At 42.4% G+C, this 14,074-nt stretch overlaps 1 protein-coding gene across 4 annotated transcripts; it reads left to right on the top strand.

The window, feature by feature from the left end:
• Positions 1-2,413: 2,413 nt before the first annotated feature.
• On the top strand, positions 2,414-7,316 carry LOC133899106 (uncharacterized). 4 transcript variants are annotated; one of them, XM_062340043.1, is made up of 8 exons: positions 2,414-2,668; positions 3,673-3,848; positions 4,643-4,707; positions 4,801-4,902; positions 5,013-5,168; positions 5,680-5,778; positions 6,488-6,617; positions 6,705-7,316. In XM_062340043.1, exons 1-8 carry the CDS (start codon positions 2,541-2,543, stop codon positions 6,809-6,811), a joined length of 963 nt encoding a protein of 320 aa, XP_062196027.1. In that variant the 5' UTR covers positions 2,414-2,540; the 3' UTR covers positions 6,812-7,316. The 4 variants fall into 4 exon arrangements, with proteins under 4 accessions (XP_062196027.1, XP_062196030.1, XP_062196031.1 ...); XM_062340046.1 differs by having other exon boundaries at positions 2,559-2,849; XM_062340047.1 differs by having other exon boundaries at positions 2,570-2,668; positions 3,595-3,848.
• The last annotated feature ends 6,758 nt before the right edge of the window (positions 7,317-14,074 follow it).

Below are 14,074 nucleotides of genomic sequence, written 5' to 3' on the forward strand. Positions count from 1 at the left end.
ATCCTCACAATAATTCCAAAAAATCTAGAAAAAACACTACTATTTGTATAATGTGATGTAATAATTTATAAAATTATCTTCCACCCGAGGCATTACAAAGTAACTCACTTTTTCAACTTATAACCTAGGGTGGAAGATAATTTTATAAATTATTAAATCACATTATAGGAATATTAGTGATTTTTTCCATTTTTTGGAATTTTGTGAGAATTTAAAAATTGCTAGAAGTTACAAAAGTAGCACCTTTTGAAGAATTTTAGTTTGAATTTTAGGTGAATCCAGTTAAAATGGATTACTTAAGAATTATAGAGCATGTAAAAAATGGACACATTTTTTGCGGCTTTTTTTAGCTCATGGTTACTGTTCACAACAGGAAAGTTACTGTGCATGACAAGAAACTGGGTTTGAACAATGTTTGGATGGCAAATAGACGAGAAACTCTGATAGAATAGCATTTGGACGTACGCCATCCGGTAGGATGGCAAAAAATCAATTACCCCGCTAAGAAGGGACCAGTCTTCAATAAAAAACCATACGCTCCCAATCGATTCCTTCCCATCTCGACCCACTCGTCCTCGTCACCTCTTTCTCTTTCGTTCGCATCGACTAGATAACTCTGACTCCCTCCAACTTCTGCTCCACCTTTGCTCTCTCACTATCAATCCTTCTCTCTAGCACCCACCTTGTCCGCCTCCCACTTCCTCAGTGCAGATCTGGAGGCCATGGAGTCAGATCCCCATCGTTCCTGGCGGCGGCTAGCCATCCCTGCGATCCACCTAGATTTAGCAAAGGCAGCACCGAGGGTGAAGGGAAAACTTCCAACGCGGGCCCTACCCTCCCCCTCTCCTTCATCCTAGCATCTTCCCATGCTTCTGGTGTCGGGTCCATTAGCGGTAACCTCCTCGTGCTTGCGGTGCAGGTATCCATCCACGACAAGGGCGACAACTAGAGTAGAAGATGGGGCGGTGGTGTCAACGATAGAGAGGAATGGACTTTGGCTCCAAATCTGGAGAGCCCACCCGGTAACCCCCATGGTGGCAACTCCAACCATTAGTGGAAGAGGAGAGAGTGGGATTTTGTTTTATCCTGGGCGGGTCTCTAGCAAGAGGTCGACTCTTCAATTTTTTTTGCTAGAAAAAGCATAGTATAAGTTATTTTTATTGCTATTTAGAATTGACATTGATGAATCTTATAGAACATCGCACATGCCCATAAGCAACCTTAGCTTCCCATTTTCGATGTGATCCCCTTTCTCTCCCAAACCACCAAAGCAACTCCAATGCTCCACGAACTCATAGTCATGTGCTATCCCCTAATTTCCACTGCACCGTTGCCTCATAGTGGCAGCAACGACAAAATATAATATGAAAGCTGGAGGCGACATGTAGGGGTTGGATGATGATGACACCAAGACTGCATTTTCTCTATGTTTCGTTTCCAATAAGGGGAATAAGATAATTTTGATGGCCATTTTTTCATTGGTGAGTCATCATTTGGGATGCATATTTCATTTAACTCACTCTAGTTGAACTAAAAACGTACTTCCACTTAATCCATAGTTCATTTCCCCCCTAAAATCGATACCAGAGTGATGACCCAACTACCTATTGATTAATCCACTTGCATCCATTCTAATAACAATGCCATCTAATGCCCAACTACCTATTGGTTAGTCAAGAGCAAGACTGATTAACATGCAAATGTCTATAAATTTACAGAGCTCAATAAATATGTAAATTTGCAAATTCTAGAAGGTTGAGACAGTCCACAAGTATAGAGACGATCAGAGAATTTTTTATTTCTTAAATAAAAATTGTAAAATAGGCATATGTTTTGAAAAATTGTATATCTATATTATTGTGGCACATTGGAACGGGCAACTTTTTTTTAAAAAATACATTTTATTGCTCTTAAAATTCAAAACACTATCGAAATAATTATGAAAAATTCTAAAAATATATATATAGTGTAGAGGACGATATAATTTAGCTCTTCAAAAATTTGCAAACAAAAATATGATATGTACAATGATAAAAAAAAATTATTGTACATAGTCTATCACTATGTATAATAAAATTTATCTTTTTTTCTTATTGTACAAGTAATTATTGAAGTTGAAATTTTTTAGAGAACTATATTATAACATTCTCTATACTATACATTTGTTCAGAATTTTTTTGACTATTTCAATAGTGTTTTGAATTTTAAAAGTAATAGGACACATCAATTTTTTACTTTTAAACATGTCACCCGTTGAAAGGATACTATATTTATTTATTTAAAACTATCGCCCATTGTTGCACTTTATACGGGCTACAAAATGGACGTTTATTTTTATAATTTTTATTTAATAACAATAAATAAAATACAATAATAAAAGTTCGACGATCAGATACCAATCTGCGCGACCCAAGCCAGCAAGCCCAGCGGATCCGACGGCGGATCATCACGCCGGCCGGCCGGCCGGCCAGTGCCTCGTTCCCATCGACCCACCCGCCCGCTATAAAACCAAACCCCGACGGGCGGAGGCGGACGCCCGCATGATCCAACGCCTGCTCCGCCGTGCGATGCCGCTCCCGCCGCCGCCTTCTGCTCCCCGGACGCCCGGGGTCGCCGGCGGGCGCCTCTTCGCGCCCCTCCCGCCGCCGCCGCCTCTCCAGTCCCGGAGGTACCATCCCCTCTTCCTTCCATTATTTCTCCCACTGCCGCCTGATCTTGTAGTCCTTGGGAGCTGTTGAGATAGCAGTTTCGACAGGGAGAATGCTTGGATCCTGAGAGGCAGGGGTGGTTATGGAGGAATGGAGCGAGGCTTTCGGGAGGTTGTCGGCCGTCGCACTAGTTTGGTAGAGGTGGGTGTGGTGTTGTGATCCACGAGTAGGAGATTTCTCCGAGCATCCAAAATGGGTTGGGATTTTTTTTTCCGCTCCCCAAATGGCGTGAGTACTAATTTGGCCTGAACGCGGCGATATTCTTTTTCGTGGCATATGCAACCAGAACAAGATGGGATTGTTTCACAAGGGGATTTTAACCGCGCCATTTATCTAGAGTTGTGTTTTAGAGATCTCAAGTTGAGTTTTTGAGAACTCTCTCCCTTGTAAAAACATTGTCGGATTATTGGACTAGACTACTCTCTTGTTTGCCTGCCGACTGCTGTTCGTTTTTTCCCTGCACTTTTGCCTCTTTTTTGGGGAATTACTTTGAGATTGTTTAGTACATTCCTCAACAGCTGAAGTGTACTCTATATTTTATTTTATCTTGCATTAAAAAAAACCTGGAAATAAGATGATTTTTAAACATCCCGTTAAAGAATATAGTTATGTGCTTTGTGCTCAGAATTGGCTAATGGCTAAAAATGTACGATAGCAGACCTATGATTTGGGAATCTCATCAAATTTTGATGCTAAAAGCAGTGGACATCAGCTAAACAACGCTCGGGGTTTTTCAAGACCAAATGAAGCCAAAATTATATTTCTAGGGCACTAACCAGCAAACCCAAATAAATTGAGATGCTGTTTGTTGATGTTTAAGTCCTGGATTAGGCAAAAGGCTCGACTTAATGGGAATATAACTCATATGTTTTACATTTGAAAACAGTTGATCACTCTTACCTGTAATTGTGATATGGTGCATCAAGGCATTGAAGACACTTATTTATGAGTTAATTTCTCTCAGAGAGGTGCATGTTTGGTATCTTTTGCCTGATGAATTGAATGATGCCTCCCAAATGAAGATGTACATGGAACTCCTTTCCCCTTCTGAAAGGAAGAATGCTTTGTCTATGAATGGGGACAAGTTGCAGAAAGGTGCTGTGCTGTCCCGTGCATTGGTGCGCACCACCCTCTCAAGATGTATGGATCCATCATCTACTTATTGAATTTTATGCCCCATTTCTTTTAATTTTCATGCCAGTTTCAACCATTTAGTAAAGCTCGTTATGTAGTCTTGCTATTGAAGTTTCTTAAATTAGGAAATAACTAAAGATATTAGATTTAACAATGTATATTGGTTAGGACTTGGGACTTGCGACGACATAGAATTTTGTCCATGTTGGGAGTAACCCGTGTAATCAATATCAGACTATATAATGGTAATTTGTAAATTTGCAATTATACGTAATGACCTGGAAAACTAGGTATATTTGGCCTAGTATTGTTAGGAAGGGATTGGGCTGTTGGATGCATCATCACTTTAGATGCATGCAACTATTCCTGTAATTTTGGCTTCTATACAGGTAGACACCTTTCATTTGTGTCAAGTAACAGTTATGACCAACCATGTTCAGATTCTTGTATCAAGTAACAGTCCAGGGCATACTAGTCGTATTCCAGTTGTCATGATACAGTAGTCCTGAAATCCAAATTTCATTGGTTTTTTCTGATTCATATGCCAACTTTTCGTGACAATGTTAGAAAGGGCACATATCAAATGAGCAGTCTTGAAATAGGAAAATGAGCGTTATCAATGTGCCATTCAACCTGTCCCATGGAAGGTTGGGCAGGTTGCTCAGTGGTTTGAATCTGGCACCTTATCTTGTCAATAATATGTTTTTGTTACTATTTTTTTTCTTGTTGAACGTATCTTGGGATAGCACTCAGGATTATTAATACGTTTGCTGCTAATTTATTTGTTTGGACTAAACTAGATACAAATTGCAAAATTGATCCAAGATCGTTTGAGTTTAAGAAGAACAAATTTGGGAAACCTGAGGTAAGAGTTTACGAGTTGAACTTTGCATTGTTACCTTTTCTGCTATTAATTAAAGCTCTATTGAATTTTCTTTTGTTTGTTGCCTTTTTTTAGATATCATGGCCATCTGATGATGGCTGGATGGATTGGCCTTTGCATTTCAATATTTCACACACATCTTCTTTGATTGCCTGTGGCATAAGAATGGGTACTCCTGTACGTTCCTTTTTGTTATTTACTATCAAACTGAGAGAAAAAGCAATGTCCATACTTCTGTTGCTGTGGAATTTATTCAATCAGTGTTGCTGTTTTCTCTGCTATCTCAGATTGGCATTGACATAGAAGAGAAGAAACGAAAGACAGCCAAGAGTATTTTATCTCTTGCTCGCCGTTATTTCACCCCTTCTGAAGTTGATTATCTAGCTAAAATTCCTGACCCTGATGCTCAGCAAAAGGAATTCATAAAACTTTGGACTCTTAAAGTTAGTAAGGCTTTCTTCGATCCTCTAGTTAATCTTACTTTCTTATGCAATTAATTCATGCTGTTGATTTACCATTCTTTAGAACATCGATCGGTAAATGCATTTTTCCGGTGCAAAGCTAGAGGTGTCAGCACCTACCACTTAAAGCATACTATGACCTACTTCTTTGGCCTTTCTAAAAGAAACTCAAGTATGTATTTAGTGCGATCATATTTTGGTGTTAACTTGTTAACTGTTGGCGTGAGCCATTGGATGAGGTTTGGGTGGATCAGATTCAAGGAGATGCGAGTGTCGCATGTATGGGTGCTTCTTGAATAAATTGTCCACAGATAAAGGAATCATCTATCAAGGATCTCACCTCCTCACTCGTCTTTGATCTAATTCATTTAAATCTCATCCAATGACCTAGTAACATTTTCACATAAAGCGAAGACTGATAATAATGATTTGATATCGTGCTGCAAAAGGCGCTGCTTACATGGACTGCCTATCATCGATGTCTAATCTGCAGGAAGCATATGTAAAGGCTCTTGGAAGGGGGTTTTCAGGTGCTCCATTCAATAAGTTCTCGATCATATTGGCAGCAAGTAATGGAATTCAAATTTCTGTGGTATGTAATTTTCTTTCCCCCCTTTTTTCCGTTCTTGTCATCTTTGATATGTACCACATGCAGAGGGGCTCTCCAGAACTACATTGCCATACATTCGGATATAATTTTGTGGTAGCGAAAAGTGGCCAAACAACAAGATTTGTGGGGCTTGCAGGAGAGAGCTCTCCCGGATATGCATTGGTGGATTTAAGGCAAGGGAGAGGATAGGGGCGAGGAACTCATGAGGAACCAACCTCCAAATGGGTACAATAGGGTGTATTTATAATGGAAGTTGAGGGACTCCTCACGGCTTCACGTGGGCCATTTTTGGATTTGGCTAAGCAGGCCTACTTAGTTAGCTTCTAACATGTGAGGTAGGTAGGGAAGAATATTGGCGAGTAAACCTATATTTCTACATTTGGACCAAAGGGGCATTTTAGACTTATTTGCATGAAGGTATAGAACTGATGGGACTGATCCCCAATAAATTTCACCAGTCACCCACTGAAAACGCCTCGCCTGGATCCCTCATGTATGTGATATATTTTGGCCTAACTGTGAATAGAAGTTATGGATATTTCAAAAGGAAAAGTGTCATGTTCTCATGCATAGCATCACTCGGTAGTTTTACTGTTCCACAGATGCAACTTTACAAGGAATAGTCTTTGTGGCTAAGAAAGCACCTGAAATTCTGATTGAGTCCTTTTCCCCTTTCCATTGGACTTCCCAGGCACCAAAAGTATTTAAGGATTCTAACTCTAGTTGCGACTCTCTGTCCGAGAACTGGCAATTCGCACTTGCGGAGCTGAATAGTTCTCATTACATGGCGGTTTGTATAGAGGATGACTCAAGAACTTCAGGTTTGTACTTCAAATATTTCAGCTTGCAGACAAACTCTTCTGCTATACTGTTCTCTGTCACTTCCTTATTATTGGTGCATGTTGCAGGTTCTGGAAATGGTCGACCACCACTAGGATTGAAAGTATGGAAGACCATTCCATTCGTAGAAGACACGCTTGTTTCTGGAACAGAAGCTGTAAAATGTATCAGTTGACTGTGTCAGAGGATCTGCTATTGGTCATATGATAGATGACAGTATGGTACAATGATATGCATTTTGGACCAAGGAGGAACTCTGAGCATTCCTCAAGTGTTGAGGTGAAGCTCTGAGCATTCTTCAAGCATTTGATAAACTGAAATTGTGCACGAGTGAGGACTTTGGAAATTAACAGCATATACGTCTGAGTGAAGACTGTTAATTAGCTGCCAGCCTACCACAACAGCCTGCTTTCATAGGAATAAATCATTTCTTGTTACCATTACAAACTTGCTTTCAACTGATTAGTCAAGGATGTCAGCAGTTGCTATGTGACCTCTCATTGGAAGTTCATCTATACGTATGCCTCTAACAGGAACACTGGAGTTCCATCTTGGGAAGTTCAGTGCATTAAATCTTAATTTGAACATTGTATGTATGTGTAGAATTGGACAGGCACGCTGTATATTTTCTACGACGTCATGGAATAAAATATGTTGCCGCTGAGGAAGCAGTTAGAATTCATGTTTTCTACGCCGTAATGTAATGCATGTGTTGCTGCAGATGAAGCAGTTAGAACTCATGTGCTGATTGCAGTTGATGTGTTAGGCTATCTTCAACAAAATCTTCAAAAATTTATCCTTATAATACTATTACAGTATCTTCTGATACTATTACAGTATCCTTTATTTTTTGCATCTCCAACAGATACCATATTTTCTACCTTTCATTCCTCTCCTCCTCCCTCAGACCCATGCGCATAATGGAACAGTGATACAGGAGCCCTCAACTCGGCAGCAAATTTGCTGATCAAATGCCGATGCCGTATCCCTGTAGCACTAGCAAAAGCAAAAATGCAGTCTCTGTTGAAGTGGTTTGCCGGTGTTGAAGAGCATTCCTTTCCTCCTCCCTCAGACCCGCGCGCATAATGGAACAGTAATACGGGAGCCCTAAACTCGGCAGCAAATTTGCCGATCAAATACCGATGTCGTATCCCTGTAGCACCAGCAAAAGAAAAAATATAGTCTCTGTTGGAGTGATTTGCTGGCGTTGAAGAGCAGCAATTGTACGGAGGCACAGGGATACGGCAAAAAAGAAGTCTTCGTTGGAGTCGGCCTTAGTATGTTTTTACCTTCAGTGTTCAAATTGCTTCCCTTGTGAGCCCAACAACAGGTCCTGTACCTTTTGGTAATTCGTTTGGATGTTGGATCAGCAGATGAGCTATGTCTCTCTTAGGGTTTAGGGTTTATGCAGTGGGGAAGAAGGCAAGCCTGATCTGGCGTCACTCTCGCTGGTTCCTCCTCTCCTCCGGTGCATCAGAGGGGAGGGGAAAGGGGAAAGGAAGGGGAACCTGGGTCCGTTTGATTAGGTTTCTCCATACGATGCAGGCTTTTCCGATCTCCTCTTAATTGTTGCTGGATCCCTTCTTAAAGCATCTTCAAGAGACTAGCTAAATAACATCTTTTATATCTTTATATGGAGTTTCATCTAAAAAGATTTTTCCTCCATATCTCTTCGCACTTCAACAAATTATCTATATTTCACCATATATATTTCACTCTCCTATACTTTAGTAATTTCTTGTAACTAATCATATATTTCTAATGAATACACTCAAAATGACTATATTTCCAACGGCATAGAAGCACCTTATGTTTGTCAAGCACTTAAGGCACCCACTTCTGATCCTTCACCTGTTAAGGCCACTCCCAATGCTGCAGAAATACACAAATTTTGAAAATAACATTAGCTGGTTGAGAACTGCTTGCTCTCAATGAACATTTGTTTCGAACCAGACACAAAAATCAACATGTTGCTGGCTAACCAAACATGCCATCAGACAACAACTACACTTGATCATTGAGACAAAATAGACTCATAACTCGAGAAAGAATACCACTTTGTGTAGCACTGATATCATCTATGTTCTTAAGTGATATTGGCAAATCATATCTAAGAAATGTCACAAGCTCAATGACTCTGCTCTATGCCCAATGTGCATCTCCTTCAGGACAAGGCTCCCTTGACCACATGTAGAGTGTGAATTTCTCTGCTTTGGTAAAACCCAGCCCACCATCATCCCTAGTTGTGAGGACAATGTTGTGCCCATAGAAGCGTGTTGGTGGTAGGACAATCACTGTCATTTCCAGTGTGTCCAAATTGTACTCCAGGATTATGGTGCCCATCTGAAATGCGAAATAGAGTGCATTCCCCACAAGAGCACTGCATCCCAAATGAGGAGGCTACTGTCGAAAGGGTTGTGCCCTGAGTCCCAGTGGAGGAGGACGCGACCGTGGAGGGCATCGAGCAAGTGCCAGTTGCGGGGCATGGGGCTGGCAGAAGGTGGAGGTGAGGATGAAGCGAAAACCTGATCCGATGGTGCAGATGAAGCCGATCATAGGGCCCTGCGGTGGAACTTGTGGAACCTGCGGTGGAAGCAGGGCCAGAGACGAGGCGACACCAGCACTTGCAGACGAGGGCCACGCGAACGAGTAGCACGGAGTCGTCCAGCAAGACATGGAGGAGGACCTCTTCGACAAGCTTGTCCATTAGGCGAGTGGGTGGAGCAGGTGAGGAATCTCTTTGCAATATGCTCTGCTTTGCTTGCCCACTGGGAACAAACCAGTGAGCCAAAGCTTCCTAGACCATCGCCACAGTGGGGATGGGCGTCACCAAAGGAGCATGAAGAGGAGCAGAGGCCGGTGATGTCAAGGGCTTGGGGTGAAGGCCGGAGTCTCAGGGTGGAGCCGCGGACGCCGAATGGTGGCAGGAGCGCATGGGAGCGAGCGGGAGGTTGAAGGATGGCGTGCGGGAGGGAGACATCAGATATGGCGTGCGGGAGGAGCAGGATAGCGCACTGGTAACATGGTGTGGATGATGGAAGCTTTGCTGGAGACCAAAAATTGCATAATTTGACTACTAGGTGGGATGGAGGGTGTGATAGCTGGGGCAATTAACTATTTGCCATTGTCACCAGTGGCATGTTCTCAAAAGCCATTATTCCCAAAAACTTTAAGGAATTGCCATTGGGGCCCACTGCAAACTTCATAATTTGCCACTAGCAACCGGGAGCCGACACATGTCTCACTGGTCCCACAACCGACGTGGCGAGGAATGCGAAATGACCTTTCTGCCCCCCATGCTTAGCTAAGGACGGCTCGGTTGGACCCAGACCCAGACCGACCCAATCGCACGCCCCCTGAGAGAGGAGGGGGAGAAGCTAGAGGGAGAGAGAGGGAGCCAACCGGAGGGGGAAGAGATGGCCGGAGAGTGATCAGCCAGGGGAGGAGGAGCTCGGTGGGCTCCGCGATGGCGGCGAGACTGAGCAGGGAAGAGAAAGTGGCCGGAGGGTGGTTGGCCGGGGGACGAGGAGGTCGGTGGGCTCTGCGGCGGTGGCGGCTTGAGATGCGAGTCGGCGACGGGCGTGACGGCAAGACCGGATGAGGAAGATAAGGTGGCTGGAGGGCATTCGACCGGAGGAGGAGGAGCTTGGTGGCCTCCGTGGCGGTGGCAGCTTGAGATGCGAGCCAGCGGTGGGCACAGCGTGAGACCGGGCGGGGAAGAGAAGGTGGCCAGTTGGGACGGCGCGCACGACCGAGAAGAGTGCGATAGTGTGCAGGTGGCGAAGGGCGCAGCACGGCGCGCATGGCGTTAGTATGCACGACATCGGCCATGACAGCGCGGCACTGCGGCTGGCGTGTGAGGGATGGCATGCGTGCGAAGTGGTGCGGCGACGCGCGGGACGGCGCTGCTCTACTCCTGCCCGCCATGGCCGAGCTCAGAAGCTCGAGTCGTGCGGTGTGGTATTGGCATGGGTGACTTAGCTGAGCGTAGGGGTAGTAGGGTCATTTTGCATCCCTCGCCACGTCAGCTGTGGGACTGGTGAGACACGTGTCGGCTCCCGGTCGCGCGAGTGGCAAATTTTGAAGTTTGCAGTGGGCCCCGATGGAAATTCCTCAAAGTTTTTGGGAACAATGGCTTTTGAGAACACGCCACTAGTAATGATGGCAAATAGTTAATTACCCCTATCACAGGCTCTTGGAGATGCTCTTAAAGTGCCATTGCTGGTGGTGGTGCTCCATCTGGCAAGGATCTGAGGAGGATTTTTCTCCTCTCATTTGACTCCTCTTCGCTTCTGGACCTTGGCTTTGGCGTGTGAGGTGTCTACAGTGAGATTCACTACGATGAGTGCATGAGGTTAGTACATTAGGATGTTGCTTCTCTGGGAAGGCATTGTTTCCTACACGATTTTTGGTGAGAGGACGAGGTATGTTATGGATGACCTAATGCGATAGGGGTGGAGGTAGATCGACTCGCCTGGTTAGGGTTTTGCTTGTTCTGCTCGCCAGTGCTCCCTTCGGGTCTCTTCTCGGTGGCACCAGATCGGTTTCTAGGTCAATGACTTCGTCGGCGGAAGTGTAGGAAACAGTGTCTTCCCTAAAATCGTGGCGTGGAGCCATCCCCACTGAACATATCCTTCGGGCGGAATCTAATTAGCCAAAATTAGTGACGTGAAACGAATTAATGGCAAAACTCAATGATATCGCATTGCTCAAGGGAGAGATGAATTTAGATGGAGTCTAATCAACCTGGAAAATTCTTGGTTAAATATCTCTATAGGGCGCTAATGCAAGGCGATGAGCCATCCCAGAAATATCAACTGTGAAAATTAAAAATACCACTGTAAATTAAAATATTCCTTTAGTATTTACACAAAGTGAACCTTTATTAATAAATGATAATTTATTAATAAAGGTGTTTTAATAAATGATAATTTATTAATACTTTATTAAAAATACCACTAAAAATTAAAATATTCATTTTTGACACAAAGGTATTTTATTAGTAAATGATAATATAATAAAAAAGGCAATGTCCATGTGATCAGAAATGTTGCTTTTCTCATAAACCGAGGACAATAAAGCACCTTTTTTATTGCCGCTTTGCCCTGTTCTGCATAGTTTATGGTCTAGGTGGCCTCAAATCTCTATTAATCACGAAATGTATCCAACATGTTTGGACATTGGTTTCGGGGTATTAGTAAAAAGTTAAAATCCAACATGCTATCGGCAACAACCATTTTCTATTGGTCACTATGGTATGTAGAAACAACATTGTCTTTAATAAGAAGAAATTTTTTTCTCCTTTACATCGCGAGCTGGTTATTTCGGCATGCACAAGCCTGGAGAAAGTAGCCAGCGAGCTCATTATCCAGTTTGAATGACATTCTAGACTATACATCCTAGCCTAAATATAACATCTTTTGCTGGAGAGAGCTGCACACATTTTGTTGGTCTTTACTTCTTTGATCTTAGCGTTTTATATTATTTTGTATGGCTGTCTGCATCCTCATTATGCGGAGCTAGAGGTGAATTCTCGTACGATTGTATTATCTCGATATAACGATAAGAGTTAATAAATTTTTTATTTTTTCAAAGAAAAGGTGTCCATTAGCCGAATTCATCTGGAACTGGCTTAGAGATGTCTTTAACTGGAACTCTACCCAACTAACCTAAATCAATTCAATGCTGACATCTTGCAACATGAAAGAACAAGATTCAATCTGATTGTTGTAATGACAGCAAACGTGTTGGACGCTTTGCTTAAAACGGAATGAAATTTGTTTTTAGAGATATTCTAGTCTCTTCACCTGAGGCGGTAGCTTATAAGCTGATATCTTTTATGCAGAAATGGTAACTTGTAAGTAATGCAGCAAAAGAAGAAGAAGATGAAGACTACCCTTCAATCGTTGAACCAAGCAAAAGAACAAGGCTAGAAGTTGGAGTAGGATGATTCCTGCTTATAGTAGTAGTCGTGATCAATGTTGTATAAACAAAAATATTTTATGCACCTATGCCACCAAGAAAATGAAACATAACACATCTTTACAAAAACTACGTGTTCATGAAAAAGGTGTGGACTCATCTTCTATGTTGGCTGTAGCTTCATAACTTACCGGAGATGGATCGATTTCACACCCTTTTCGGCTAGTGGCATGTGGCCACAAGAAAGATCGACAAACGGCTAAGAAGCCAATTCAACGAACTCGTGATCATCCTTTTTGGAATATTTGGAAGGAAAAAAATATAAGAACCTTCCAAAATGCAAGGACCTCGGCCATGGATGTGGCCCAGAAGATTAAAAATGAATCATAGCAATGCATGTCAGCCGTATGCCTAATCTAAGAAGTTGTCGGTCTCGCTTTTCTCAGTTAGTTTTAGTGGAGTCACAGTACTCTGACAAGGACATATCTTTTTTTCCTGAACTTCTATTTTTATTCTTAGTCTAATAAAATCAGTGTCGTCTTTTTGAAAAAAAAAATTGATGCCTGTATTTTGGTTTCTTTTTTTGCTACTTGCTTTCTTCGTTATCAGGTCGAGTCTTTAAGTAGCTGCTTTAGAGGTTGTGGTATTTTGGTTTAGAGGTTTCAGGTTTTCTCCCCTGAGAAATGCCCTGTCTTGTAAGCTGGTAACCTAACATAAAACCGCTTTCATAAGCAAGGCCAATTGCCTTTGGTCTAAAAATCAGGGCACGGAGGAAAAGATTCTATCATTCGCAAACAGCATTTCAGGTTCAGGAGGCCTCCATACATTGATACATAGTCTGTCGCTCACTGTTTCTTTTGTTGTCTTTTTAAGGGAAGCCTGTCGGTCGCTGCTGCCTGCTGGGCAGCTAAAAAATCTCCCAGAATGCCTACTGTATGCGCACTTTACTACTTTAGCCCAGATTGGCCCAAGAAGCAAACGGCCTAGAGGTAAATTTATTTTTCTTTCCTCTTCTCTGAAATTCCTTATCTAGCCTTTTATTTTTTTTCCCTTTCATATGCACACTGCAATTTGCGACACATGATTTAACTTTCGGAAAGATCTCACCGTTTTTTTTTAACTCATGCAACAGTTTTGTCAACCGACCTATGTCTCCGTTTTGCCCCTGGAAGATCAGGATAATAGACCTGTGCCTGTCTTTCTCCGTGGATTACAATAGGGGAACGCTTAAGAACGGGTCGTGCCTGTTCTTGAGGAACGGAAATGGCTACTCTAACCTATATATAAGTATTAGCCTTGCAATGTGTAAGCATATATGAAAACGTGATTATCGTGCCTAATGTGTGTTTTGTAGGATTTTGTAGGAACGAGATTGAAGATTAGAGGAATGAATAAACAACTCAACAAATTTCTTGTGAAATCGATGGTTTTCTCCTATTTAGATCACCCAACGCACCTCAAAACTCAAGCGAAAATAAAAATAGAGAGAAGTTTTAATAAGAGAAAATCGAGACAA

Source organism: Phragmites australis, chromosome 18 (assembly GCF_958298935.1).
Source record: "Phragmites australis chromosome 18, lpPhrAust1.1, whole genome shotgun sequence".
Classification (NCBI taxonomy): Eukaryota; Viridiplantae; Streptophyta; class Magnoliopsida; order Poales; family Poaceae; genus Phragmites; species Phragmites australis.

Excerpts from the sequence above, each read along its gene's own strand:
- LOC133899106 (XM_062340043.1), top strand. The coding sequence starts at position 2,541 with ATGATCCAACGCCTGCTCCGCCGTGCGATGCCGCTCCCGCCGCCGCCT. Across the intron at positions 5,779-6,487 it reads ATGGAATTCAAATTTCTGTG|GCACCAAAAGTATTTAAGGA; the intron begins GTATGTAATTTT and ends TGGACTTCCCAG. Across the intron at positions 6,618-6,704 it reads GGATGACTCAAGAACTTCAG|GTTCTGGAAATGGTCGACCA; the intron begins GTTTGTACTTCA and ends TGCATGTTGCAG.